The sequence below is a fragment of the Lates calcarifer genome, linkage group LG5 (assembly GCF_001640805.2).
Source record: "Lates calcarifer isolate ASB-BC8 linkage group LG5, TLL_Latcal_v3, whole genome shotgun sequence".
In the NCBI taxonomy this organism is placed as follows: Eukaryota; Metazoa; Chordata; class Actinopteri; family Centropomidae; genus Lates; species Lates calcarifer.
This window is the reverse complement of record NC_066837.1, coordinates 3,868,254-3,896,095: the sequence shown is the minus strand read 5'-3', so window position 1 is coordinate 3,896,095 and position 27,842 is coordinate 3,868,254. Positions and strand designations below refer to the sequence as shown.

The following is a 27,842-nucleotide window of genomic DNA, read 5'->3' as shown; positions in this document are numbered from 1 at the left end:
AGTTTGATATGAGTCTAAGAGTTTATGATTTGCAGTACATACATATGTAGTGTAACAACCAGTGACAGTCTCTGGCTCGTACTGTAAAATCATTGATGGTCTAAGACTTTACATGAAAGGGAAAAACTAAACCGGTATTTCCATTTAAATAAGTTATGAAGCTAAAAATAATTTCAAATAAGTTTTTGTTGCTTTGTTAAGAAGAGTCTCCAGGAGTTGGGTGGTTGCAGCACATTGATGGCTGAGGTTTGACAGCTGCCGTGACCTGTCAGTCACTGCTATTACAGTATCAACAACAGCACGCCCACAGAGCGCTGCTGGATGCTGACTGTTTGCCAGCCTCAGTGCAGAGGCAGAACAATGGCTCTTATTTCCTTACCCAGCACCCCTCCATCATGCATAGCGTTTTTATTAAGGGACTATGGCTTTAATCTTTGCTCTTCTTAAAACTGGTTACTTGTGATGTTTTAAATTGTAACTTACCCTTGAGCCATAATAAGAATGTAATGATGACTTCACCTCCAGATGTTTGATCTGTATTTCCCTGATGTTGTATGTTTTATCAGGAGGAGAGAGTCCTCTCATTGTAGAATTGCTATATATAGTATGTACCACTGGTCTATGGTGACAAGCCAATAATATTACTAGTCAAATCACATGCCAAGCCTTGGGAAAATTGAATGTCATGTGTTTGTAGCATGGTGCTGGAGCTACGAGGCAATTAGCTTTACTTAGCATATAGCTACTGTAGATTTGTTGAACAGCTAGCTGGGCTAGCTGTACAAAAAGGCAGAATATCATTGCACCTAATTTCTTAAAACTTTACACAAAAATTAAAAACAATAAACAACTATACAGATTAAACAATCAAGAAACAATGTGTTAATTTGTTAGCTTTGGAGGTGTTGACAGGTGTATTTTATTTTAACCTTTGACAGAGCCAGGCTAGCTGTTTCTCTGCTGAACCAAGCTAGCTGTTTCCTGGCTGTAGGTTCATGCTTAAGAACAAGAGTGGTCTCAATCTTCGTCTCTAATATATATATATATTAGACTTATATTATATATAAGTAAATCCAATTTTCATGTGACTTCACAAGTTCACAAGGGAAGCAAACATTGATGGTTTATGTACAGCTCTGTAGATTACACCATCAGAACAGGTGCATTTCAGCAAAAGTTAAATCTTGGCCCATTGTATGCTGTGTATTTAGTCAAAATGACAATTTTTTCAGCAAACTCTATTCCTGAATTTTTGACTTCACGTGCTCATTCAAGTCTTATGACACAATTATCTGTTCTGAGTATATAAAATATTAATGGGCTTGTATTTCAACATTAAAGAATAGCATAATCCTAAACATGATCATAATTTTCACTGATCAAAAAGTATATAAAAACTTGTATAGGAAAACTCATTAGAAAATATACAACATGTGACAACATAAACAAAAGCCAAACACAATTAATTCTTAAACTGTTACAGATGTGGTCATTATCATGAATATAAGAAAACCGCCACACTAGAACAAGATGAAAGTCGTTATTTGTCTCTAAAATATGCAATTTGACAAGTGCAGGCTTTATTTTTAACAGCGTTAACAGAACTATCCTCCTAAATCAGCATTTAATTTGTCTGTATTTTCACCATCAAATTCTTTTCCTATCTGGCAGCCCACAGATCCCAGATCACACATAATCAGACAACTTTTGAATAAATCTGTTTGTAATCATCACTTCCCAGTCCATCATATAAAGTAATAAAACTTAAGATAAAGCACCAGTGTAATTTTCTGTTCCAAATCCCTACCTTCAGTATGTCTGACAGGTGATTGATATGACAGATCACCTATTATTCAAACAATTGGAAAGTTTTCTTTCTAACCAGATTACTTCAGGAATCAGATTACATGTTATTTGTGCTCCCCATCCACTAAACCCCTAACTGGAGCTTTAGATAAAAAGGTGGTCTGCATTTTTTTTCTTTGTGTAAGCGGATTGTTTTTGTAATCTGATTCCATGTAATTAGTTACTCCCTATCCTGGCGTATCACTAGCTGGGGCTTTAGATAAAGAGGCAGCCTGGAGAGGCTCTGTTGACGATCAGCACGGCATAGCTAACGGAGCTGATGGCTATTAGCATAATTAATGTCATCGCCGTAATGCACTCCAGTTCTGAGACAGCCGGCCCCACACACACACACACACACACACACACACTCAAACACACTTACATTTGTATACAGACCTAAGCATGAAAGCAGAAACATAATCAAATCTGCTATAAGGAACTCAAGGCTCAACATGAAAATGTCATGTGTGATCTCTCCTGTTCTGTGATGCTAACATGTCACTGTGATGACAAAACTACAACAGTCAGTCAGTCACTGTTATTTGAAAAAATAATGTACATCGTGTCCCAAGCATTAAAATAAAAGCATACACTGTGACGTATTATATTAAAAGCTGGGGCAAGATAGGTTAGATAGAACGTAGGCCTGTGTGTTAAAGATAGCACAGGATGCCTGAGGGGGTGTGACAGCAAACCAGGGCTGCCTGCTCTTTCTCTCTCTTGTTCTTTTTTTTCTCCCTCTTTTTCTCTTTCTCAACACCTCCCAATTTCTCTCTTCCTCTCTCTTCCTCTTTCTCTTCTCTGCACCACGCAGCTATAAAGCAACTGTAGCTCTGAAGGCGAAGCACACGGAGCGAGCTGGATCTCTCTCAGATTCCTCTCTGCTCTTAACCATTTCAAATCTCCGGTGCCAAGGACACCGAGCGAGCTTAGAGTGTGAAAAGTAAAGCCACTTAGCAAGGAAAATAAGCATATCACATGGAGTGAGTTGGCGTGGCTGCATTCACATCGACAAATGTGTTGGTGATTTGACACAATTTTGCAACCTCTGCCAAGATTTTATGTTTTCTGTCTTAAGAAATAAACACATTTTGTCCTTAAACTCACAACCAACCAGTGTCTAAGTACTTAACACCAAACTTGCAACAGTAAAATTATTCCCTTGTCCTTGTCTTTAGTATGATAACATAATGTGGTCACATGGTTGATCACAGCTTTTAACACACCTGCACCAGATTAGCCAATTTTCAACAGAGCTTGAAAAAGCAATGATGTGAAACAAGTTGCTCAGTTTTCTATTGAGGTAATTTCAAATAGAACCAGCTAAACATTAAGAAAGATTATGTATACAGGCATTAACCAGCTTTAGCATTTCAACACCTACACCAATAGTTTCGTTTCCAGCTCAAGCTAAATTTTCGTTCTCCTTCCACATTCTCATTATGATGCTGAGGTGTTTCTTTCGCAATTACGAAGCATCGAGACATTGCAAACCTGTTGTCACTTGCATTAGTTTAAAGTCTGATATTGCATTGGCTACCTTTTTTGTAATCGATTACCAAACAACCTCATTGATGTGATCGCCACCTTATACAATGATTGTGGCGGCGGTGCAGTTACCACCATCCAGAATTCATAGAACTGTAGTTATTTGTAACTCTCTTTTTACTCAGACTGTGAAGGCTTGTAGGTGTGCTCTGCACGTTACAATGTAGTTATCTGCCTGTGTAATCAATAATCCATTAGTGTGTATCAGACTTGGGAGAACTGGGGCTGCTCATCATACCCTGACTTTGTGTAGTTTGACACTGACCACACCACAGGTTTGTCACAGGCTGAGAGACATAGCAGTAGAAGTCTGAACACTTTTTTTCTTTTATTTAACTTAGATGAAGAAATAGCCCAAGGCTTTACTTTTCCACCCAGTAAAGTGTCAATAGGTTTGAGATGTAGGGACAAGGCCATGACAAAACTTAAGAAGCATCAGCAAAAATGTAAAATCTGTTGTAAAACCGATGGAAACAAATGTAACCTGGTATAATGTCCTCCCTTCTGGAGCAGTAACCTGTATAACATGGAACCCAGCCATGCTGTTAAAGTTCTGGTAACACCGTAAAAAGTTAAATATGTTTTATCTTTGTGACTTATAACATTAACAGCTGAAATTTGAGCAATACTATAAGCTAGGAAAATGAATTTAGTAATAAAAATAGCATGTGCTTAAGTAAATCTGTTTAAATAACTATGAATGATAAAATGTATCTGAGGATTTCATTCAGATTTTGCAGGAAAGAGAGACAAAGCACAACACATACAGTATGTTTCAATCTGTTCAAGAGTAGTAGCCTTATATTAAAAATTGAGTTAGCTACTGTAGCAGAATAAGTAATGTAGCAAAGGAAGGAGGCCAAGATTTAGTACTTATGAAAGCTGAGAAAATGGATCTTTTTCTGGGGCAGTGAAGGGTTACAGAATGCACTGATGTAATTTAAGATTTACAGCTGTCTGTCTGTTGTAACATTTCAGCTTCACCTGCACACAGTGTACTGGGACATCTGCCCTGTTAGCAGCCGAATATCACCTATCAGAACCTGAGAAGACTCAGATCGCTGAATAGTTTAGTCTGCTATGAATCAAACACAAGGAAGAAAAACATAATCTAAATCTTACCTAGGTGTAAACTAGTTAAAGTGTAAAGCTGGAGATCAGGTAAATGTGTTTAATGTCATGAAGTCAACTGGTAGGATAGCTGAGAGGCAGGAGACAAGACTGCTGCTAGAGCAACCTCCATGGCTTCATAATCAGCATTTTTGTATGAATTAAAGGATTATTTTCCACTTACAGAGAAGTGATCTGACATTCATTTGACACTAGCTGTTAGTGATTCAGATACAGAATTGAAATGCCATGTGTTTGACTTGAACTCCAATTTTGCTCATTTTCTGTAATGTCAGATCCAGATATTTAGTTAGCATGTTGTAAAGCTTACTGTTCCATTACACTGCTCTGCTTTTGCATAAGGTTAAAAACGAACGATCTGCAGCTCTGATGCAGATTAGATGCAGATTACTAGATGAGGAGAGACTTCTGCCACACATGCTACTGTAGCTTTAGGATCGCTGATTAACTGAGGTGATGAGCTCATTACAGTTTGTCTTATAATAGATCTTAATGTTACACTGAGACTTTGTGGGGATGAATAACCAGGTGTCTGACAGGATCAGGCTGTGTGGCTAACCAATGTGACAATGCGAGGTCACAATAAGAGACATTCACGGCAGCGTCCACACCATGACTGGATGTGTATGGATGCACACAGTCACACAGAACATGAGTAATAGGTAGGTGCTTATTATGACCTAAAGTACATCAAAGTATGGATAAAGTTTTGACTCAGCTAAACATATGTCATTCCTCTTCTTAAATACTAAACAGGTGTTATTTTCGAGGTATTTATAGAATAAGTCCCACAGTGGCACAGTATTAGTATATATGTACATAAAAATATTGGTTAAACTTTAGGGACTGGACAAAAAGTTTCAATGTATGGCAAAATTAGATCATCTCTCCACAGTGACACTGGCTGTTATTGTGACAATCAGTGATGAAGACCAAGCGAATCATTAGAGAACTCCTGCAAATGCACTGAATCTATGTCATCAGCACATGGCTTTGTCCTGTGAATCAGGTGAATCTGGGGCAGGGTAATGTGTGATTCAGGATGAAGATGGATCACACAAGCATGGTGTAATGTGTGTGCGTGTCCTGTCCTTACACAATGTGTGTGTATGAGTGAGAGAGAGAGAGAGAGAGAGAGCTTTTATTGCTATCCCTGTGGGAAAAGTTTTAGCCTTGAGGATAACTTGATCCTCTCTTATTTAAAAAATTATTCAAGGCTCAGGTCTTAGGTTTGAGGTTAAGGTTAGAATTCAAAATACCAGGCTGACGGGTTACAATTCAGGAGGAGCTCATATTGCAAGAGTTTTAAAATACAAAGTTTCAAACTTGTTTTCACACTTAAATGAAGACATTTCACAGGTTTTGTTCTACAAGATATAACACTGCATCACACACTACATGATGTTTTGATTTTGCTTTTTCTCTCACATGCACTCTCATTTGTCTCACATACACCAAACACTTTTCTTACTCTCATTAAATTATGCCTTGAAAGACATGTTATGTAGGGCAAAGTCAGATTATGCTACAATTAGCCTAAACCAGATTTCTCTCCATGTCAGCTTCCTGACAAACCCATATACCAGTTTCTGGCCCTTTTATAGTCAGCATTTCAAATGAAAAAAATCTCATCAGTTAAAACATATGAAAAGATTTTCAAATGTGTCCAGAAAGTCTTTGTATATTTTTTCTTGTAACCCTCAACAACCAGATACTGGGTCTGACCAAGGCCCCAGACCGACGTGTATGTGCTGTAGTCACACACCAACTTTAACAGTGTAACAGAAATGTGTGTTTTGCTTCTCTGTCTAGTCTAATAAGAAATTCTGTGTTTGTCCACCAGTAGTCACCTGTTGGCTTTGCCACTGGAACCAATGCACTACATTATAATGCATGTATGTGACACTGTGAGTAATTCCGCATCACATGCACAGCAACAAAGACACAACAAAAAGGGAAATCTCTACTCCAAGGATGGTAAAAGAACTTGAACTAGATAAATCAAAACCATGTTACCTTTACAATTTTCTCCTTTCAGCAGAGTAAAAAAACGACAACAATTACAAGTTCCGAGCAGGACCGGTGGCAAATCAGCTTTATACCTGACTAGATCTGGTGTGGCAATTTGGAAAGTGAGCTGAGCTGCTCTCTGCTGGGACGATTAAAAGCCCAATTTGCACACCAGACATGACAGACCAGAACGAACACCGAAACCGTGGACAAGAACGTGACCAAAAATTGACCATTTGTCGGAAGCTTTGTCCAGATCACCTCTTCGCAGGATGCTGCGCTCATCGCTCTGCATTTCAACATTAAGTTAAGTCTTCCTACTCTTTGCTAAATGGAAAGAGATGAAGGATGCTGCAATTTGTAAAAGTAGGGTACCATTCTGGAATTAAAGACACACTTTGTGCAGGAAGACAAAGGACTTGTAACACATGGCAAAAAAGAATATGATGTCAGAGGTTTGCGGGTAAAGACTCGGATGTGTGTAGATAGAGCAGGAGTGTGTGTAGGTTAGAGAGAGTGAGCGTTTGCATGTGTGGAAATGGATGCAGAGTACATACAGAATAGTGTGGGCATGTGAGCATATGTGTAGGCATGTGAGTGCAAATGCAGGACTGTGTGTGTGTGTGTGTGTGTGTGTGTGGGCATCTAGGAATCGATCTGCCTGTGTGCCTGAGCGAGGAACTGTTGGTGTATCCGTGCATGTACATATTGCCTCTTTGGTACATCTCCGGCTCACCTTCCAGGCAGCAGGTCCTCCAGAGGCCCGAGTGCGTCATCACCTCCTCGTTCTTCTTGCTGGTCTCGTTCTCGTTGGTGCTCTTGATCTTGCAGACGCCGCGTGAGTACAGCCAGTAGTCTGTCCCCACGGCGATGGTCATGAGGCTGAAGGCGGCGAAGGCCCCCACCGTGGTCAGCAGCATCTGAACTCCGCGGTCAAACACGCCCATGTTGCCGCATTCCACGAAAGGGGGGCCCCCTTTCCTCTTGATGTACAGGAAGTAAATATTTGTGAGTTTGCGTCGCCACGCCAGCTCGGAAAACGGGGGGTGGGCGGCGTCGGGTGGACGACGGTAGCGGGGGGCCGCTGGGGGGGCGGGGGAGTTAGGGGAGCTCGGGGGAAATCGTATGGTTGGTTTTGGGGGGGGACAGCAAACAGGTGAAAATCAAGATGAGGGTGGAGGTTTTGGGGGTGGATGGCTGGCTGTTTGGCCCGACAGATGGGTCAAACAGACGAGGATGACAGAACCCTCAGCTACAAAGGTTTCTAAATTCTAGTCCTCAAGTGGCAGTAAGTTGCCCTGCTCTGGAAAAACTGTTGACCTAAAAACACAGGCTTCTAGCAGATCCCTCAAGAGACCTGGTCTGGGATCTAGGCCTACTTTGTTGAGTTGGAAGGCCTCTAAACGTCAAACTCTGAAAAAGGCCGAGATAATGAGAAGATGGAGGATTTTGCTCCTTCTCTCTGTGGTGGTCTCAGGCCTGGATTAGGGTTTCTGAGCTGACTTAAGCAGTTACATATATTACAATCCTCACAGCTTCGACGGTGATGTATGGAATGATGTGCATGTAGCGCTTGATTTTTCCCACACAGGCCGTCACATGCAGCCTACACTGTCACTCTCCTGCTCACACACACACGTACGGACACACGCACACTTGCTCACAGAGCCAAACTTTCCCCCGCACACACCTGTACATGGACGAGCACACGCACACATGCAGTGTGAATTAATTCATACTGAAAAGGGATGAAGGAACATGGGGGTGTGGGGGTGGAGGGTGGTTAAGACTAACACAGTTGGCGGCCTGATTTCTTTAAAATGGCCCCCCCTTCAAAAAAAAGCAAAAGCAGAGACCTCCAACAGATGATGACACAATTCAGGATGAGATCTGACTACCTTGATGAAACCCAGAGGATCAGTGAATTATGGAGGCTCATCTCAAGCATTTCTGAAGAATCAGGCTATCACATGTATTCTGTGGGAAGAGGGTGACGGGAGACAGGCAAGACAGACAGGCAGGGCCCAGAATATGTGGAAAAAATAAGGGCTGGATGTACTGAAAGAAATGAAAGAACAGATTCAAACCAGCAGAATCAAGCGCTCCCCCAAAATCAAGGACAGAATGATAAATAATGCCAAATAATCAGCCGGTACCATGACTGCCATGAAAACCAGCCATTCCTTAAGAGATGAAGGAAAATAAACCAACCAGGGACGATCAACCCCCTCTCCAAATAAAAACAATCAAGCCAAAGAGAGGAAGAAAAATGTTAAGTTATGAAAATCAAACGACAGCCTGCTTAGTTTTCCTTTTTCCTAAAATTCTGATCCCCAGTTTCCATATGTGGTCCCTAGACCTTTCTCCGGCGACAGAGGAAATCTGCTATAGGGGGATACAGGCAGCGGTACCGACGGCACACCGCGGAGAGAGGGGCGCATCCAGGCGGAGAGGCCGAGCATCACCGGTCATGCAGCCGGTCGCAGGAATGAGGAGGACACGGAGGGATGGACGAAGCTTCCCGGAGCGTCAGAGCCTCTTCCTCCAGCATCCAAACGATCCTAGACGGTTATATCACGGCCAACCGGAGCACAACGAGCGCACACACACACACAGCCGTTTACTGTCATCACATAAAAATCATCAGAAATCATCAAAAGCAATGATTTTTTGGCAAGGCTGTCAGACGTGGGGGGATTATGTGCGCAAAAAATATAAAATTTCAAGCCGAGCAACACATCAATCCTTGGTTTCCTCGTTTTTCTTCTTCGCAGAGCTGAGATAGAAGTGGAGAGAGGAGAGGAGGAGGGGGTGGATGATGGTTAGAAGCAGAGGATGAAAAAAATCGACACAACCGGAGAGCGAGGAAGAGAGAGAGAGAGAGAGAGAGAGGGGAGATGTTCCGTGCGCAGCAGCAGCACTTTACGCAAAAACAAGCGCACTGCAAAAAATGTCCTTTTCAACAAGTCAGTTCAGTGTGATGCTGAATCTCCAGTGTTTCATGTTTCCTGACAGGAGAGCGAAATGTGGCTGTCTGGAGAAAAGATTCCACGTGTTCCACCAACTTGTTAGGAGGAAATTTTCTTCTTTAGAGAGATTGTAGTTTGATTCTTTCCATAATGTTGAGGGGAAAACAACTCTGTTTCATTGTGTAACACCTTGCAAACAGAAACACTTTACATAAGCTGAAGAAATATGTAAAGACAGAAACGAGCAGCAAAAATCAGTTAAAACAGTAAAATGACCAAAAACAGATAAAAATGAGATTTAAAAAATGAGATATTAGGTTTTTTTTTTGTGAAATAGTAAGAAGAAAAAATCTGTGAAACAAGTGAAACTACAGAAAATGATTGTCTCCTAAATCTTCCCATTCAAAACTCCGAGAGAAACAGGGGCAGTAACCTGAATTTTAGAAATATCATCTCCCATAAAGCCTATAAAAAGGTTTACATTTTTCTAATCGACAACAACTGCCTAAATACTATATGTCTACACATATCCTTAATCAGCAATCATTTTTTTTTATTTTTTTTTTAAATAGCAGACATCTAGGATACAGCATTAGCATTTTATTTCCCAATTTCCAAATGTTGTTTCAAAGCCTAATGCTGCCAGGAATAAATTTGAGGTGGTAGAAACACTGAATCTTTAATTCATTTATTTGTGTTGGCTTAAACATAATCAGGCTTTTAGCACCTAAAGACACTAGGATAAGCTTAAAAAGAGTTTGATCTTTAAGGTAAGAATGTTACAAAAAGACCTGAATGTAGAACAAAGTAATCATTAAGGCAGATATTGTTTTACAGTACAGTTGCCTTACATTGCTAAAATAATCTGGGGTTAGACTGTGTGGTTTATTTATTTCAAGTTCAGATCTCTTTGGCAGCTTTCCACACTGCTGAAGTGTCCTGCAGCAAGGCACCACTCCATTCACCCTTACCAGCCCCTGGGGTGCTGCCCTGTAGCTGACCTCTGACCTCTAACCTCTTCATAGAAGAGGGAGCAAGGAAAAAAAAGATAATTTTCTGACAGAGATCAATAAGGTGTTACATTATTATCTTCAGCGGGGTTATTATTTTCCAACAGACTGACATGTATTTTAATTTCCTGTGAGGTGAAGATATGAGACACAAATGATGAAAGGGGTGAGTGTAAAACACCTGACCCAGCGGTTAAGGGCTTAGATGGCTCCAACAGAAATAGATGGGATAGGTTGTAAAAGCTCAGTGATCCGTGGTCTGTATGTTTGACTCTGTCATCTGTTTCATATCCCCTCGCACGCAGAAAAGACAATGATTCTCATACTGTCACAACCACTGAAATATACCTCATATTATATTTAGACACACGTTCCAAAGATTATTACAGTGTAAGCAGGAGAATTAATTAATTTAAATGTACAATACGCTTTGAATGCCCAGTTATACTTTAGGTATGCATGCAAATGTAGATGTCAGCAGTACATGTAGGTGGAAATATCCTGCACAGTCTGAGGAATCTGAATGAATGTAGCCTTCATCTGCATGTGTGACTGGATCATTTCTGTAAATTTTCAATAATACATTGAAATATATTTTGACCTTTATTTTGAAATATTCTTGTTTTGTTTGTTTATGTTTTATTAGTCACATCCTGTGCATCCTCACAGTGCACTACACTTACTGCTGCCTCTTCATGGTGCTGAAATGGACAGCTCCCTCACTGGATCCAGAAGCACGGCAACTGTCTCCCTCTTGTGATAGGCTGCTCTGAAGCCACATGGTATTTTCATGGGGATTGCCAGGGATATAGACACAGATGCACACACACACACACACACACAGAGAGAGAGAGATACTAAGTGCAGCAGACTTGCCTAGAGGAAACAGAAACAGTCTATAATTTCCTCGTAATGTCAGGTGAAGATGGGTTGAGGTTTGAAAATGAAATGTGTCGGGTTATTGTCCTCAAATGTTTGAGATGCTTTCTGCCCTGATTGCTTCTCTTCCTGGCATTTTGAAAGGGTGTTTTTACTCTCAGTGAGATTAACCAGGTGGAACATGGTTAAATAGCTGGCAACATTATATCTGTTTTAGCAAATATCCGCCCTCATGAATGAAGTGTTTCTGAGCAAATCGTTCTCAACTCTGCACTTCTGTGGGAGTCAAACAAAAAGAGTCTCAGATCAGTATCATGTCAGATCAATCACCAAATGTACAGTACTCAGCAAAGGTTTTAGGCACTGAAAGTAACATGAGGATACCATGAATAGTTTTTATTTATAAGTTAACTTCATACAAACCATAGCAAATAGAAAAACAAAACAAAATCATATCAATATTTGCTGTGACCACCCTGGGTATACTTGGCTGCAGTTTTTCAAGGTACTTGGCAGGTAGGTTGTTTCAACTTGCCACAGCTCTTCCACAGATTTAGGCTGTCTCTGTGTCTTCTGCCTCTTCATGTAATCCCAGACTGATTCAATAATGTTGAGGTCAAGGCTCTGTGGGGGCCACACCATCTGTTGAAGGACTCCTTGTTTTGTTTTTTGCAATATCCCAATAGGAAAGTTAAGCAATATTGAGTTTAACCAGGTCGATATACATGTAGATCTCCATCCAAGAAGAAAGGGAAAGAAATAATTGCAGCATAGCCAGCTGAACCTTAACCATCTACAAACACAAGAGCTAAGATTCTGGATTGAACATACCGAGTGTGAAATCCTAATCTAGAGAGAATGATTGCATACTGGCACCAAGAAATAGATTTATTTAGATATGATGAGTTATGATGTTTCCGATGCATGGAGCTCTCATCCCACACATACAGCAGCAATGTAGCTGTGGGCTATACAGGACAAAGGCTACTCTCACAGAGGAGGTGCCATTCCTACACAACATTTCACAATTTATAGATACCAAAGTTCAGATTTTTCACACTTATCTCTTGCTGCCATTTGCAGCCTCTGATATGCAAAGTTGCTCGCCACAGCTTTAACTAAAAGGCTGCCACTAGTGCAGGCCTGAAAGAGCAATTCAGGAGACTATGAGTGAATGTATAATCTGACAAGTGCAGTGTAGCAGATGTGTCAGGCCGTTAGTTCATCCATACATCCATCCAACATGTTTCAGGCAATGTCTGAGACTTTACTTGTCTACTGCTGAAGACACTTGGAACAATGGATTCTGGTATTGTCATAGTATTGTGAAATTACACTAAGTTGCCTGTTGGGGATGGTAAAATGAAATGTAAGTTTTTAGTTGAAACTCATAATAATTAATCTTAGATTTGCCAGAATCTCTTGAGAGATTGATGAGAGGATTGATACCACTCATGTCTCTATGCAAAATATGAAGCCAAACCAAGGACATGGTTAATTTATCTTAGCATTAAGAGTGGAAACAGGTGGAGCCAACAGGCCTGACTCTCTCCATATATACCAAAACATGCCTAAAATCAACTATAAATCTGTTCAAAAACAGGTGGTTATGACTCTTTCTTGGCCGGACACAGGGACTTCCTGGAGTCCTGCTGGTTGCCTAGCAGCCTAGCACTATCACAATTTAAAAAAACAAGCTACAGGATAATGTGTTGATTTTTTTTTTTTACCTGTGCTGGAAGGTGGATTTTGTTAATGTTTTGACAAAGCCAGGCTAGCTGTTTCCCCAAGTCTCCAATCACCAATCAATAAATGATGCTCTTCTTCTTACTGGGGCACCATATCAGACAGTGCTCACATGGGTCATTTTGGAAGGCAGTGACAAAGGTAATTGTTCAAAAAGTATAATGATCAAGTGTGCAAAATGTGTTTTGTGATTTGTTAAGTTAAGGTGCCTGAGTCTCCTGAATAATTTAGAAAGTACAGCAAGGTATTATGGTATTGCACTATCAATCATTCTGAAAGAGCAGATTTTACATCTTTCAAATGAGTGTTACCTCATTTAGTGACGCAAATCCTTTAGCCTAATAACATTTCATACACAGAGTGAAATACAATTACAGTGACAAAACTAAATCTGAGATCCAGAAAGACACTCCGAATGACGAATATGAACAGTTTCCAAATCAAAGATACAAAAGAGCTCCAAAGAAGAGAAGAAGCTGCAGATAGAGTGGGAGGAAGAAAGTGAGAGGAAAAGATAGAGAGGGATAGACACAGAACCATAGAGAAGAAGAGAGAGGCAGAGAGAGAACAGTCTGCCATGTTGGCCGCCCTCCCTCCTCCTCCTCTGGGGTCTAGAGGACATGTTTAACATTCTACTCTACTCCTCCTCCTCTCCTCTCATCCAGCCACAGCCTCAAGTCCCTGCTGCACTCTGGTTACTGATGGCCAGAGACGAGAGGAGAGGCACAGAAAATCCCTTAATCATGACCAGCACGGCATTGTTGCTGCATTGTTGTTGCTACATTTTATGTACTCTCTCTGCACAAGCGACATATGACACAGGTGCAGTTTGTCTGTTGTTTTGGCATTTTTATGTTTAAAGGCTTTTATTCAGTCTTTTATCTCTTGATCAGTGCAAGTTTGTCAAGGGACATATTCAATGCAGCACCAAATATCTGTCAGAACTGAAGATCTTTAGAACAATATAAGTTTGTGTCCTTCAGCAGAAAAAATATAAGAGTCTATCTTTTTTATGTGGACAAACAACATTCAGGCTTCTCTCTTCATACAGTCTGTTATCAAATTAGAATTGCCTTTATGATTTATCTCACTGGAAATGCAATCTGCCTGAGGTTTGTGTGCCTTTACTGCGTCCTGCACATGTTATATATGAGGCTAGACACAAAGATCATAGGAAGTTGTAGATCCAGTTAATAATTATCCAAAACTGTCTGCTGCATATTTGTACATTAACAGTGTATGAAAGGACTGTGTGTAATGTGAAAGGTGTTTCTAGTGTCAATAAACAGACACTTTGTGAAGTGTCTTTTTTGTGTCTTTCAGCTCATTGTTTTAGTTTACATTATTATTCACATTCAGTCTCACTGTTCTCATCAACCTCATATCCAGCCACAGCAAAGAAAAAGCACTCTTAAGATCCTTAAGATCAATCCTAATGCTGCTGCGTATATGCTGCATATGCAAATATGGAAAGTAACTTTTGAGGTACTTGTACTTCCAGTTTATGCTACTTTATAATTATATCACTTTATACTACTCTACTAGATTTCTTCATCATGTTTCATTCAGTTAATGAATTATTACTGCTTTAAATATTAGTCACATCTTTTAGGGTCTGAACTGAAACTGCACCTTCAAAGTGACCATTGTTGAGATGCAAATTAACATGTCAGAGTTTTTAAGAGTTTAACTTTACTTTGCTGCAGTGAGCAAATGCACTAATCACAGCCGTTCCATTCAAATGAACTGAATAATGCTGGCCTAAATGGTTTTGGCCATGTAGCGTACGCATGCTGATTTGTGTAAGAATGGGTGAACAGAAGGTAGGTGCACACTGTCAGCATGCCCACTGCATTTTAATTTGAAAGTACTGTTATAATTTATGTGGCTCTATGATTATTTCACACGTAAATTGACACAAACAGATTGTAAAGGAACATCAAATACACAAAGGTCTTATTTGTACATGTCTAATTTAAGCTAATGTGGCTTCTTTCTCTTCTTCTCTCTCCATCTTTTTAATTGTCTTTGCTCTCTGTCTGTTTGCTGTCTTTATCCTTTTCTACTTCACAGTTCCCATCTTTCCTTCTCTATCACAATCCCAAGTCCTTTCTCTCCTCCCTCTATCTTTCCTCTTTCTTCCTCTCTCCTCTCACTCTCTGCCTTGTTGCCTGAGGGTGAGCCAGGGTGTCCTGTTCCTCTCGCTCTCATTGCGAGCTTCCAGTCTGCATGAATGACTCTGCGTTACCTGCTGCAACCTGGCCTACTTCGAAAGTTCCACCCCTGCTCTGCTCCAGCGCCACCAGCAAAGTCACAGCCAGACAGAAAGAGGTGGTGGGTTGGTGAATTAGCAATGTGGAGGGAGGAAGAGAGGAGATAAGAGTGGGGCAACGAAAAGAAAAGTGTAGAGCTTTGAATGTATTTTTGAAAGCACTTCAATTCTGCATTCACATTGTGGCAGTGCTTCATTGAGGACAAGCTATTCATTGTTTTCAGTGGGAGAACAATGCCAGCGTTGATGTTGGAGCTTCATGCGTTTTGCTCTAGATTCTCCCAGATTTGATCTGCTGCTGCAGCAGTGAAGACAAACCAGACGTTGAAAAGCCCTTCAGAATGCAGCCACATCTGTTTGTCCAGCTGTTCTTTTCATTGTTTTTCTCTTCAAACTGGAGTTTCAGAGGAAAAAACATAAAGTGAAATTTAGGCTCAGTGTTAAACTTCCACTTCCCTGTTTTGCTTTCTTCTCATTTACAGTGAAAACATTTAAAGTGGAATCATTTAAATAAATCATGTCCACATTCATTTTCAGACATTACTATAATTAACCTCAACAAATTAGACCATCACTGAGCTGACAGGCAGCTTGTACACTAAATTAAAATGGGTCAGAGTTTATGTTGAATCTGCTACATTTCTGTGTTGTACAAAACTGGATCTGTTATTATTTTGCAGTCTTCAGCTTTACATGCTGCAGCTTTATTCTAAAACTAGTTTATTCGGTCTTCACATTAGCTGACCCGGTCAGAATACATTTTTACTGTTTCACAGAGGAGTAAACAACAACATGCTCACTGTACTCACAACAATGAGAGCACAAAATGCTGCACTACAGCTCTGATCTTTTATTAAATATGTATCAGTTTATCAGACAATACACGAAGCTCTTTAAAGGGTTATTCCCCCTAAATCTCTCTCTCTCTCTCACGCACACACACACACACCAGTCTTTTTGGGGATCCATTATAGCCATAATGCATTCCCTAGCCCCTCACTCCAACATTAACCACCACATTTGAATGCCTAACCCTAACTCTAAGGGATTCGCCCCAGTATTTGTAGGTTGGCTCTAAATCCTCAAAGGCCAAAAAAAAAAAAAAAAAAAAAAAAAAAGAGGAAGGGGGGGAGAGGGGAGCAGACGCCCTTTCTCAGTGTAAAAAATGTACACTCACTTACTCATCCCAAACATTTATGCATGAATAAACAATTTAATTGGGATGCTGTCCTGGTTTTCCACTTTTTTGTCACCTAACTGGTCTATACTTTCCTGTTCATTGTGAATGCATTCACTTAGCATGTGCTTGTACTTTGAATCCTCTGCCCCTCCTGTAATACAATCCTATATTCTTGTTCAGTGATCTTCTGCAGGGGACTTCACTCTCAATACTTAAGTTCTTCAACACCGATGGACACAGTCAAAAAAGATGACCAGACTGAAAAGGAACTGGTGAGGGAATTCCCCTTAATCAATTCTGACAAAACATAGAGGCAAAAATAATGCCGATAATAAAGTGTATAAAGTAAAGCTGTTCTCTTATTGATCTCTGTGTGAGAGCTAATGTAGCTCAGTACTCAGCTCAAACCTGTACGGAAATGTCTATTAAAGCAATAAAGCAATAAATACATTTATTTTAATTCATATTTTCTATTTGAACACCATCTATATGAAACAATTATGCTTTGCAAGGTCAGTATGTACAGTATATGTATTCTCATTGTCCTGTCATGACATTAAATAAAAAAACACCCTGTGTTCAGTTTGTGGCAGTGCATCTTTCAGCTAATCCAAGAGGTTTTAAGATGGTTTATTTAGCCTAAGAAGTAGGGCAATTTTCACAACTCATAAATTTGAAAAATGCATATTTAGTTATTTTTCCAAGGTTTTATAAACTCTTGCTAACTCTCTTGACTCCAAAGCTGAAAACCACAGATATTCTTAAAATACTGTGTAACTGTGTGATCAGCATTTTTATAGACGATGAGTGACTAGTCACCTATATAAAGTCTCATATTCAAGGTCAAGGCTATAGGTCAAAGAGCTAATCACTAGACAATACATATGCCTTGATCCTTAAGCCATGGGTACAATTTAAATAAGCAGATAAGTGCAGGAATGAATGCAATGAAGGGAAAGAGGGAGACACAGGCTAATTGCTGTGGATTTTCAGTCCTCCAAGGTATTGTCTCCCATACCCTGCTGTGAACTTCTCTCTCCTCTCGCCTCCTGGGTGAATGAGGGAGGTCCCATGGTGGTCCTCCCTCCTCAGAAGTCAGTGTTAATGGGGGCAGAGGAGAACAGAGGGAGAGAAAGACAGGAACTCAATCAAGATTTCACGTCCTTTTTACTTTTTTTCACCCTTGGTTTTTCAATTTTCTCTTTTTCTTTCCCAGTTTTTCACTTTATATTCTGTCATACCATTGGAGATTTTTTTCTGTCAGTGTGTTTCTGACCCTCTCTCCATGTTTTTTATTATATTGTATTGGCTGATACTGTACTGTATATGAAGACAGTGTGGACAATACTGGACAATACTCCTCTGGTTCCGACTCTTTAATTCATTATCTGCATAGACAACCTTGGTCATGCACAAGACTATCCTGGTCGAATCACTGATACAAATGATCAGCAGCTGAGGTAAAAAAAATATATATATATCTGGTTGAAGGTACAAGCCTTTGTACATAAATGTGTACAGCAAGTAGAGAAAGTATTGAGAAAAATCTCTGGAACCAGCTGCTCCTCCCACTCCAAAACTCTGCTCAGCTGAATATCAATATCAGTGATAATATCCACTTCATTAATACTTTGGTCCATGAGGTCACATCTTGAAAACAGATGGCCTGAGCTTACTTCCATTTTTAAAACCATATTTGTAATCCTAAGAGGAAGAATCATAATGCTGTAATGACCCAATGACCTTCCCTCTATTCCACTCAAAATTTCACTTATTTCTTGTACACAAAAATGTAAAATACATATGGAAGTTACTGTAATCACTGAGTTGTAACTGCAACTGAGAAATTCAAATTTGTCCAACAGCTATAATTTGTCTGACTTAGGTCTTAATAATATGGTGATGTCTAAAAAGTAAGCAAACACTGATGCCTCATGTCAGCCGGATTCTGTCACTGAAGATAATTAAAACCAAATTTATGGATATAATGATATATTGTCAACACACCATTTTGATTCCTCACACAACACAGTGGGTGGATACTGTGGATAAGGGAGAAACTGATACAGCGACTTCAAGAGGGGTGTTGCTTTTTGAATACTTGAATACTTAAAATCACTCAGGGTACAATTCTAATACCAAGTGCTGTTGTAGATACATTTAACCTGAGGAACACATTTCACTCCTAAAGCCTGATGAAAAGAATATCCGATGAGAGACTGCAGAGTGAAGTTAATGCAATCACTGCTGGTCCAGATGTGACATCATGACTTCTGCTCTCTATACTCCTCATCATACAGCCTGGAGTGAAACTGCAAAAAATGTTCTTAAGGGCATGCTCCACTGACCCTGAAGTTGACATTTTTGCTGCATATTGAAATGTCCTTTGGTTGAAGTCCATCTTGACCCACCTCTTCTCTCTCTCTCCTTCTGTTTCTTCCTCTCTCTCTCTCTCTCTCTCTCTCTCTCTTTCTGGAAGTTAAAGGGCCAGTGCAGCCTGATTAGAATGCAGAGGAGGAAGGCTCTGCTGCAAATTGAAAACATATTGATTCTCCTCATGCTCAGAGGGAGAGGGGGCGAGAGACAGAGGAAAAGAAGGAGAAAGACACAGGGAAAGAGAGAGACAGAGAGCAAGGAGGAGAGGGTGGGAGAGGGAGAGAAAAGAGGGGAGGATAAAATCTGGTCATGAAACAGAGAGGGCAAGACAGTTGCCCAGTGCCAGTAGCAACTTGTGTGTATGTCTGGTCTATGTCATACACACACACACAAACAGATATGCATTGTTTCATATACTAAGATAACATCCCATGGGTTGAGGGTTATGGTCACCATGGCAACGGGGTCAGGACAAGTGGTTGAGCGTATTTGCGTGTGAGTGCATCTTCTACATGTGAGCACATGCTGTCATGTCCAGCCGTGGTGGGGAGAGGCCGCGGGATGCCGATGAGAGAGGACAGCGCATAACACGTACAGATGTGCTGACTGCACAGTTTCCATGGGAACAAGCCCCTCCACCCGCCTCCTCCCACCACCAACATATCCCTCCTCCTTCCATCGCTCCTCATTGCTCTTGCAAAAGCTTGACAAGCTCCACTAATACGTCTTGCTGTGTCTTCATGTGTGCCCGTGTGTTCCTGGTAGAGCTCTCACATCAGCCACAGCTCAATCTATCTTGCTCTGAGTGCACGTGTCAAGTTTGTGTAACTGTGTGTGTTTATGTGTGTTATGCATATTAGACTGTGTGACATGCTTGTCTCACTCTTTAATCAAGGGTGAGAGTGAGGAGAGGAGAGTATGAGGGAGGTGGTGCTGGTGGATGTTATCAAACAGAGTGGCTTTCTGTCATGTGCATAGAAATAACACACACTCACACACACACACACACACACAGGGTAAGCATCATTTGTGTGCAGACAGACAATCACAGACATTGCTGCTACCCTGTTGACAGGAACTGATTTATTGCATATGTGTGTGTATGTGTGTGCTATAACTACCAGAGCTTATCATAAAACCTATTCTCATGTTGTCTGCTGTACAAAAGCTGCCATCATATGGTTGTGCACTGCCACTGCATGTTTTATAATTATAAAGTGTTGGTGGCAGATCATAGTGGAAAATCAGTGGGCCTATCCATGCACTTGGCCTGCATCAAACAGCATGTGCACAAAATGACTGGTAGTTGTTTGGATGGACTTTCAACCATTTTCAAATAAAACAGTTAAAGTGAGTCATATATTTTGTGAAAGTCACATATAGTGCTTGGAGGTGGAAAACACCTTAGGCTTGTCCAGCATGCATGTGTGTGTGTATGTGTTTGCATTGGCTGGGAATCTAACCCACCAATGCAAACATGTTCTTAGAGGTCTGGAGGTCCCTCTACTGGTCTAGTACTGTGTGGCAATCAATGTTTGCTTTTTCTTTTTCTTTTTTTTTTTTAAAGAAAAAACTGCCCTCCACTTTGCTGCCCTCTGTAGTTGATGTGTCTCAGTTAAACGTCAAATAAAGCGACCAAACGTTTATATCTTGCCAGAGAAAACAACGTCAACAACATCAAAACGATTGTTTATCCTTATTTTCTTCGTGCTATTAAATTACAGTGCGCTTGACAGCTGCTCAGTAAGTGTAAAATTCCCTTGCTCTTTGTATTTCGAACAGTTCAGGATAATAAGGTTTTATAAAAGTCCGTGTAGTCTTGGTAAATATGTTCCTTGGGATAACGACAAGATTATAAACCCAATGCTGCTTTGCGACAGTTTCACAAACACACAGCCGTCACGCTTTACGGTAGAGCGTGCCACCCGCCAGACAACTGTCTAAAGGTAAGACACACGACAGAAATAACTCTTTCTAACAGCTGTTGCCCTTTTCTGCTGCTTGTAACCGCTCGTATAAAAACTAAATTATCAGACATTTTTAGTGAATTCGCCCTGTAATGTGTAATCTGTCATAAAGTCGCCAGTGTTCTCGTTCCTCATTAACAGCTAACGTTGCTGCTAGCTTAACACGCCCCGTCTGCAGCTCACCAGAGCTGAAACTGACTGATTATTTTGTGTTTGACTGGTGGTTCGTACAGCTTGTTTATCTGCTGAAGAACTGTGATATAAATGAGAGAAGACTGACGCGTTGCATACACTTCTGCTGCGGTGCAGCACAGTATAATGTTTTAATGTTGGCTAAATGGTGTATTGGTTCTATTCTGTCGTAAAACAGCACAGACACAACACACGTGTACAACTATTCAGCAGACAAACAGAAATACTTAAAGTTGTTACCATATGAATCATGTACAATGCTGTGAAAGTCTCACTCCTCCTTCCATTCAATTAAACAAAACTTTTAAAACCTGTAATTACTTCTTTACTCCAGTGCAAATAAAAAATACTCCAGCTTTGATTGCAAAAAATTTTTTTGACACATAAATCTTTGAAGCAGTCACTGTGTGTTTGCGGACTAACCATTATGTGTGTGACCTGCTTAGGAAATGCGCATTGGACTGCCCAGTGCAGAGACATTGCAAGGTGGATCCTTAAAAGCTTTAATTTTGGTGAGTTTGCAGAGCATGGAGATGCCTTTAAGACACCGCATACATTTCACTTGGGATGGTTTCGTTATGTTTGTTGAACTCCATGCCTTGCCAAAGTATTTTGGATACATTGTCTCCACGTTGTTGGATTTTATCCTCACACTTCTGTGTATTTTCCTCTCACAGACGGTCCTCTTGAGTGTGTTTATGTTCCAGCTGCTGAGGACTGTTGGACTGAGGGCCTTCTCCATGGCATCTGAGACATACACATCGGGCACACACTCTGCCGCTTTCGTCACCTGTCCTAATGACACAGTAGCTAAAGACTTGGCCAGGTGATACAATGATTATGTTTTAGATGTTTCATTATGTAGAACAAAAGGATAAAGTAAAAGTTTTCAAAATTTATTCTTCCCTTTCATTACTGACTGGACATAATGAAAATGGCCTGTGACACTTGATTGGAGGTCATTTTAGCTCATATGCTGCATCATTCTGCAGGACAGCTGTAGATTTTCATTTCTACCATTCGGTCTGCAGGATTCAGAATTCTTGCCAGTTCTTTAATCCATTTTTAGCTGTGGCTGATTCATTACTTTCTTCTTTCACAGGGGTATTGTGGAAAGGAAGCTAGCTGCTTGCGTCAACATTGTCCCAGCAATCACATCTGTGTAAGTATTGAGACGGCTGCTTTTCAGTGTCATGTTGGATTCAGATGTCTGTGCTGTGTTTTCAACAGGGGATGATGAGAGGCAGGTCATGATTATAGGGTTTGGGCAGGCAGCATTTGACATAAATAACCATTTTTTCCTGTCATGTTGGTACTGAATTACACACTTGTATATTTAAACTAATTTTGTCTCATTCCTTCAGCTATGAATGGCAGGGGAAGATTGAGGAGGACAGTGAGGTGCTGCTGGTGAGTGCTAATTAAGTCTTGCAATATGTTAAGCTGCGTAAAATGTTACTTTAAATGTTGCAAAATCCTATTTCTACAGCTAAAGATAAATTCCTATCACTGCTGCTATTATTTTTAATACTATTAAATATACTAGTCACAGTTTTACTGCCATAATACTGCTTATTAACTCTCTCCAGAGTATTCGTGATTAAAATGTTGACAAGTCGAAAGTTTGAAGTTGAAAAACTTGATTAATTTTACCTTTTGACTGCAAATGTGCTCTTTCACTTCGTCAAACTGGAGCGAGAGAAGGTACAAAGGTCAGGATGTCCTAGACTCAGAATGGGTTGTTTCTCAAAGTTAAGCACTGCATGTAATAGATCGCTAATTTGTTATGTCTTGATGTCTGAAGCCAGTCAAGCTGACCTAGTATCTCTCTCCTTGTTTAGATGATTAAAACAAGAAGTTCAAAAGTGCCTGCTCTTGCTGAATATGTCCGGTAAGTCTATTTTTAGACCCAGTACAGAAAACGCCTGGCTTCATTCTAACTCTCACAGGAACACTATGTTGATCATTTGTTCCATTACCTGCTGTGAGTCACATGGTTCAGGAGTACTGCTTTAATTACTGCTGTATATATGGACTGTGTGCCTGTCTGTACACTCAGTTGATTCATAACTGCTCATTGTCGTCCTCAGCTCTAACCATCCTTATGAGGTGGCCGAGGTCATCAGTCCTGCCTATTGACCAGGGCAACCCGCCCTACCTCAAGTGGATAGGAGAAGTTGTACCTGAATGAGCGCGGGCTGATGCATGAAGATAAGAATAAATGGATGGATGGATGTAAAACTGATTTGCCTCTTTTCAAACATACAACCAGTGCTTCAACAGGTCAGACACACTCTGAACATGAGCATACAAATCTGTAATGTCGTTACAAGGCCAAGGTAATACAAAGTGAAATTATTTTACACACATTGGGTGTTTTGAAATTAATAAAACATATTTTCTAGAATATTTAAATTTTTTTGTTTTGCTTTGTTCATCAATTTTGTGAAACAATAATTTGAGGCTTGATTTTTTTTTTCCCTTAAGTATCTTTACCTCTAGAGGGCAGTCTTGGTCTCATGTTCAAGTTAAACAAACTGCCTCAGCTCTGACTTGTTTGAAAACTCCACATCAGTCCTAAAAGTGGACAGACATTGGTTAGAGCTCTGATTTTCTCTAGCAAAAGTTGTATTTTGAAATAAAGCGAAGGCGAGTTTTTATTAGTTTTAGTCTTTCCTGAAGAACAATATACAGTTGATAAGTCATAATGATGTTACACAGTGTTACAGTTACATACATGTCATGAACATACTATATTCGTGTACATACTATGTGCAGTAGTTCATACCACATACAACATAAGATTTTACTGTAGTACAAAAATATTTAGATACAATATGTTGTGTAAACATTTATTTAGCCCACTCTCACCACACAACTCAGTGTAGTGTTTAACCAAAGCTCTTACAACACTGCTGATAATACAACACCTTAATACAAACACTATACCTTTTGCAATCACAGACAACAACGCAAGCAACTATGTGGTAAATTAACCTCATATGATCTGTCAATCTGGGATTTGATTAATCTATTAGCCTTACATAGGTTCAAAATACACTACAATACTCATCCTTATTATGTCAACCATTACAATCAGTCCAGTGTCTTTACATTGCCACAGCACAGTGTTTTAACCACGAGCACAAAGCAGCAAATCTTTCAAGGAAATATCCTTGATAAAAATGACACTTTAGAATAATGTCACAAAAGTTAAAAGTTGTTAGTGTTATGCTCCAGAGATATATTATTTATTGTGGGTGTTAAAAAGAATTGAGTCCATGTAATAGATATGTTTCATCCTCTTCATCTAAATGTTCCTTTAATGTTTGAGAGGATTTAAGTTTAAAATGCATGTAATTAAATTGGTGTTTGACGTGCAGTTCATACCACCATATTTTAAATTTGACAGTAAAATAAAATGAACAAACATTCAAGTCAAACAGTCACAGGACATAGAGACTATAAATCTGTTTCTTCTTGAAACCCCCTCAATACGAACAGTCTAATTTACCTCTGTGGGCTGTTGTAAAAGCCAAAGCAGAAAAGTAAGAGATAAAAACTGTTGATTTTTAATTTCACAATGGATCATTAGTTGTGGTATCTCCCACTGGGACATGATTCATACAGTGCATTAGCCATTTCAGTACAAGATGTTCCTGATTTTTTTTTTTTTTTTTTGTCAGTCTTCAACATGTCAGCAATAAATAAATTACTTATGGTCTTTCAGTGTAAAATGTCACTGAATCCAGAACAACATGTACAGGGTTACATCAATGTTTGATGGGTATTTAGGTATAAAAGCTGGGATTTTAAGTTACCGTAACAGCAAGAAAAAAAAGTCAAAATCTCAGAAATGAACCGTCAGCCTTGATCATACCAGTGTTTCTGCATGTCTTACTATTTGCAACAATAACCACATACTGTACTTCATAATACTTTTTGCAGTTTTCAATGTAAAGTTTCAGATAATTATTGTTACATTCTTATACCATGGCAAAAATGCTTTCACTGTCACAATCTACATTCGTGTGTGATATTCACATCTCATTCAAATGTGTCTGAGTAAATCCGCAGAAACATGTTCAGATCTGTTAGAGATAGCTGATTTCAAGCACAGAGTTTTTGTCTGGGAATTCTTCAGGTTGTGACCTGTTGTTTCTACTTTTACTGGCCATAGTGGACATTACATCAGCGCGATCAAAGTCTGAGCCTTTTCCAGTCAGTTCTCCAGAGTGCCCTGGCTCAGGTTTACCCCTCTGTATGACCTGTGTCCTTGAGCCCTCTCTTACTCCACTGTGGTTTCCGTTTTCTGATATTTTGCACATTTCACTCATCTGCATGGCCCCTTCTGTTCCACTGATTTCCTCCTCTTCTTCATTTTCACCACAGTCTTTCCTGTGCACATTGGTGGCTCCTTCACACTTTTGTGTTTGAAGCACAATGCCACCCCACTCCTCTGTGGGCCGCGGTACCTCAGTGCCGGCCCTGTCGTTGTTCTTCACCCTGCGTGACGTACGGCACAGGGCCTTCCTGAAGCCTCTCTTGAAGTTGTCAGACAGAAATCCATACAGTATGGGGTTGGCACAGCTGTTTGCATATGAGAGCACAAGAACAAAGAAGTAGAGCCCCCTGAAGTCCCCTGGCAGGACCTCCAAGAGGTTTACAATGTTCAGAGCATAGAACGGTAGCCAGCAGAGGACAAACACTGCCACCACAACAACTACCATCCTTGTGATTTTACGCTCTGACTTCCTGCGTCGAGAGGATGTGGCCTGTGCCCGTTTTCCAACACTTCGTACCTTTAAAAGAAAAGCAAAGGTTCTCTTAGCTGTGCCATGCAAATGTACACTCTTACTAGTAAAAGGGCGTTTCATCCAAAACAAATAAAAAACAAATATAAATCCAAAATAATTTCCTCATTTGGTGTCTTGCGGTTATATCTGCTGATGACCTGCTGACATATCCCCATCTGAGATTTCTTCTGCCAACCCAATAAGAAGGTGAGTGCAACTTTACAATGCTTTTCACCAACAAAATGATGTGTAATCAAATGTTTAAAGTAATAATTGAGGACTATACAGGAAAAATGCAACATTCTTAATTGACGTACTCTTTACTGTGACCATTTAAGACGAAAGTACAGAAACATTTTCACTGAAACAGCAACAGTTGTGTTTTACCACAGAGTTGTAACATATGGTCTGTGTAATAGTGTGCCTCTCGGCACTATAGCTTTATTTGAAGTGATTTCTTTGTAAATAACAAAAACTCTTGTTCATTACTTGGAAAAATATCTACATATAATGGAGTTGTGAAATGGGAGGAGCTATTTCAGGCACCCCTAGTTTTGGGAGTAGAAGTTCCATTTATTTCTTTTTATACACAAATCTCACCTAAATAAAAAAAAAATTAAACTGGGTTCCACAAGGGGAAAACCATTTCCAAAACTAAAATTTCCTCCCACTTCACAACTCTATGGTAACCAATGTAAACATCTGTGTTAATTAGAAATGCTTTACCTTAATGACGATCAGCAGGTAGCACAAGCAGATGACCAGCAGGGGGCAGAAGAAACCAACAGTGCTCGTGTACACAATGAAAGATGTCTTCCACACTTCTGCTGGCTCAGGCCACACGATGCTGCAGTTCCCATCATCCTTCAGCACATCAGCAAATACCACCACTGGCAGCACCACCACAAAGGACCCCACCCAAACTGTAGCACTGATGGCCTTGGCCACATGGGGACGCCGCCACCAGGAGGAGCGGATAGGGTGCACCACAGCCAGGTAACGGTCCACTGACATCACAGTTAAGCAGAAGATACTGGTAAACTGGTTGATGGCGTCCACTGTCATGACCACACGGCACATTAGAGAGCCAAAGGGCCAGAAAAGCAGAGCGTTCTGTACCGCCAAGAAGGGCAGGCCCAGCATAAAGAGCTCATCTGCAATGGCTAAGTTAAGGATATAGATGTTGGTGACTGATTCATTCTTGGTGTAGTTGACTACAACATGAATGACCAGTGTATTCCCCACCAAGCCAACAATGCAGACTATCCCATAGATAAGAGGAATGAAGATTCCTGCCAAACCAGGGAGTGATCCAGGTTCAGGTCCAGTACAGTTCTGACAGGTGTTAAAGATAAAAGAGCCATTGGTTGGAGTGAAGCTGAGAAGCGGTTCAGAGGGAGTGGAGAGGAGCAGGAAATGGGAGTAGGGGGGGACAGAGCTGTTGCTCCAGGTAGCTGCAGGGGTTTCCTGAGGCAGCAAGGAAACCTGGGTGGCCTGGATGACCTCCATGGAGGCATTAAGTAATATTAGGCAACAGAAGTTTGTAAGACCCCATCAGTGACAGGTCAGCATCCCTGAAAGACAAAGCCAAGTTAGTTCATTTAGCATACTTAATATACAAAGGCAATCTAACATGCTTTACATATCAAATTAAAAGTGTAGTTTGCCCTATTGCCAAACTGAGGCAACAGGCAATTAGCTTAGCTTAGCACAAAGACTGAAAGAAATGTGAGGCAGGTGGTGTGGTTTCGTCCAAAGTCTCCCCACATTTCCTGTCATCTCTCTATTGTCAACTCTTAGGTTTGTGCATATAGTACCAAAACAAAAAGAAAATCACATCACACATGAAAATAATTTTTTTTTTCATTTTGTGTACAAATTAAACAACTAAGACTTGAATATAAAAGATGTTGGTAGG

At 40.3% G+C, this 27,842-nt stretch overlaps 3 protein-coding genes across 3 annotated transcripts in view; 1 reads left to right on the top strand and 2 right to left on the bottom strand.

Annotated features, from left to right (window-relative positions):
* LOC108889066 (voltage-dependent calcium channel gamma-2 subunit) overlaps window positions 1-7,674 on the bottom strand; it is a 54,020-nt gene extending 46,346 nt beyond the window's left edge. The window contains exon 1 of the mRNA XM_018685368.2: window positions 7,274-7,674. Coding sequence (XP_018540884.1) covers window positions 7,274-7,484 — 211 coding nt within the window. The 5' untranslated portion in view covers window positions 7,485-7,674. The remainder of the gene's footprint in view (window positions 1-7,273) is intronic.
* A 13,157-nt stretch (window positions 7,675-20,831) lies between these two features.
* Window positions 20,832-23,537, top strand: LOC108889068 (protein CutA homolog). The gene is made up of 7 exons (XM_018685370.2): window positions 20,832-20,915; window positions 21,575-21,640; window positions 21,806-21,954; window positions 22,231-22,290; window positions 22,493-22,538; window positions 22,970-23,019; window positions 23,219-23,537. Exons 2-7 carry the CDS (start codon window positions 21,578-21,580, stop codon window positions 23,265-23,267), a joined length of 417 nt encoding a protein of 138 aa, XP_018540886.2. The 5' UTR covers window positions 20,832-20,915; window positions 21,575-21,577; the 3' UTR covers window positions 23,268-23,537.
* Window positions 23,538-23,569: 32 nt separating this feature from the next.
* On the bottom strand, window positions 23,570-27,521 carry si:zfos-169g10.2 (somatostatin receptor type 5). The gene is made up of 2 exons (XM_018685369.2): window positions 26,651-27,521; window positions 23,570-25,930 (listed from the first exon to the last, which is right to left on the bottom strand). The coding sequence occupies exons 1-2, from the start codon at window positions 27,431-27,433 to the stop codon at window positions 25,223-25,225; spliced, it is 1,491 nt and encodes a 496-aa protein (XP_018540885.1). The 5' UTR covers window positions 27,434-27,521; the 3' UTR covers window positions 23,570-25,222.
* Window positions 27,522-27,842: the final 321 nt, after the last annotated feature.

Excerpts from the sequence above, each read along its gene's own strand:
- si:zfos-169g10.2 (XM_018685369.2), bottom strand. The coding sequence starts at position 27,433 with ATGGAGGTCATCCAGGCCACCCAGGTTTCCTTGCTGCCTCAGGAAACC. Across the intron at positions 25,931-26,650 it reads ACCTGCTGATCGTCATTAAG|GTACGAAGTGTTGGAAAACG; the intron begins GTAAAGCATTTC and ends TTTCTTTTAAAG.
- LOC108889068 (XM_018685370.2), top strand. The coding sequence starts at position 21,578 with ATGCGCATTGGACTGCCCAGTGCAGAGACATTGCAAGGTGGATCCTTA. Across the intron at positions 22,539-22,969 it reads AGGACAGTGAGGTGCTGCTG|ATGATTAAAACAAGAAGTTC; the intron begins GTGAGTGCTAAT and ends CTCCTTGTTTAG. Across the intron at positions 23,020-23,218 it reads GCTCTTGCTGAATATGTCCG|CTCTAACCATCCTTATGAGG; the intron begins GTAAGTCTATTT and ends TGTCGTCCTCAG.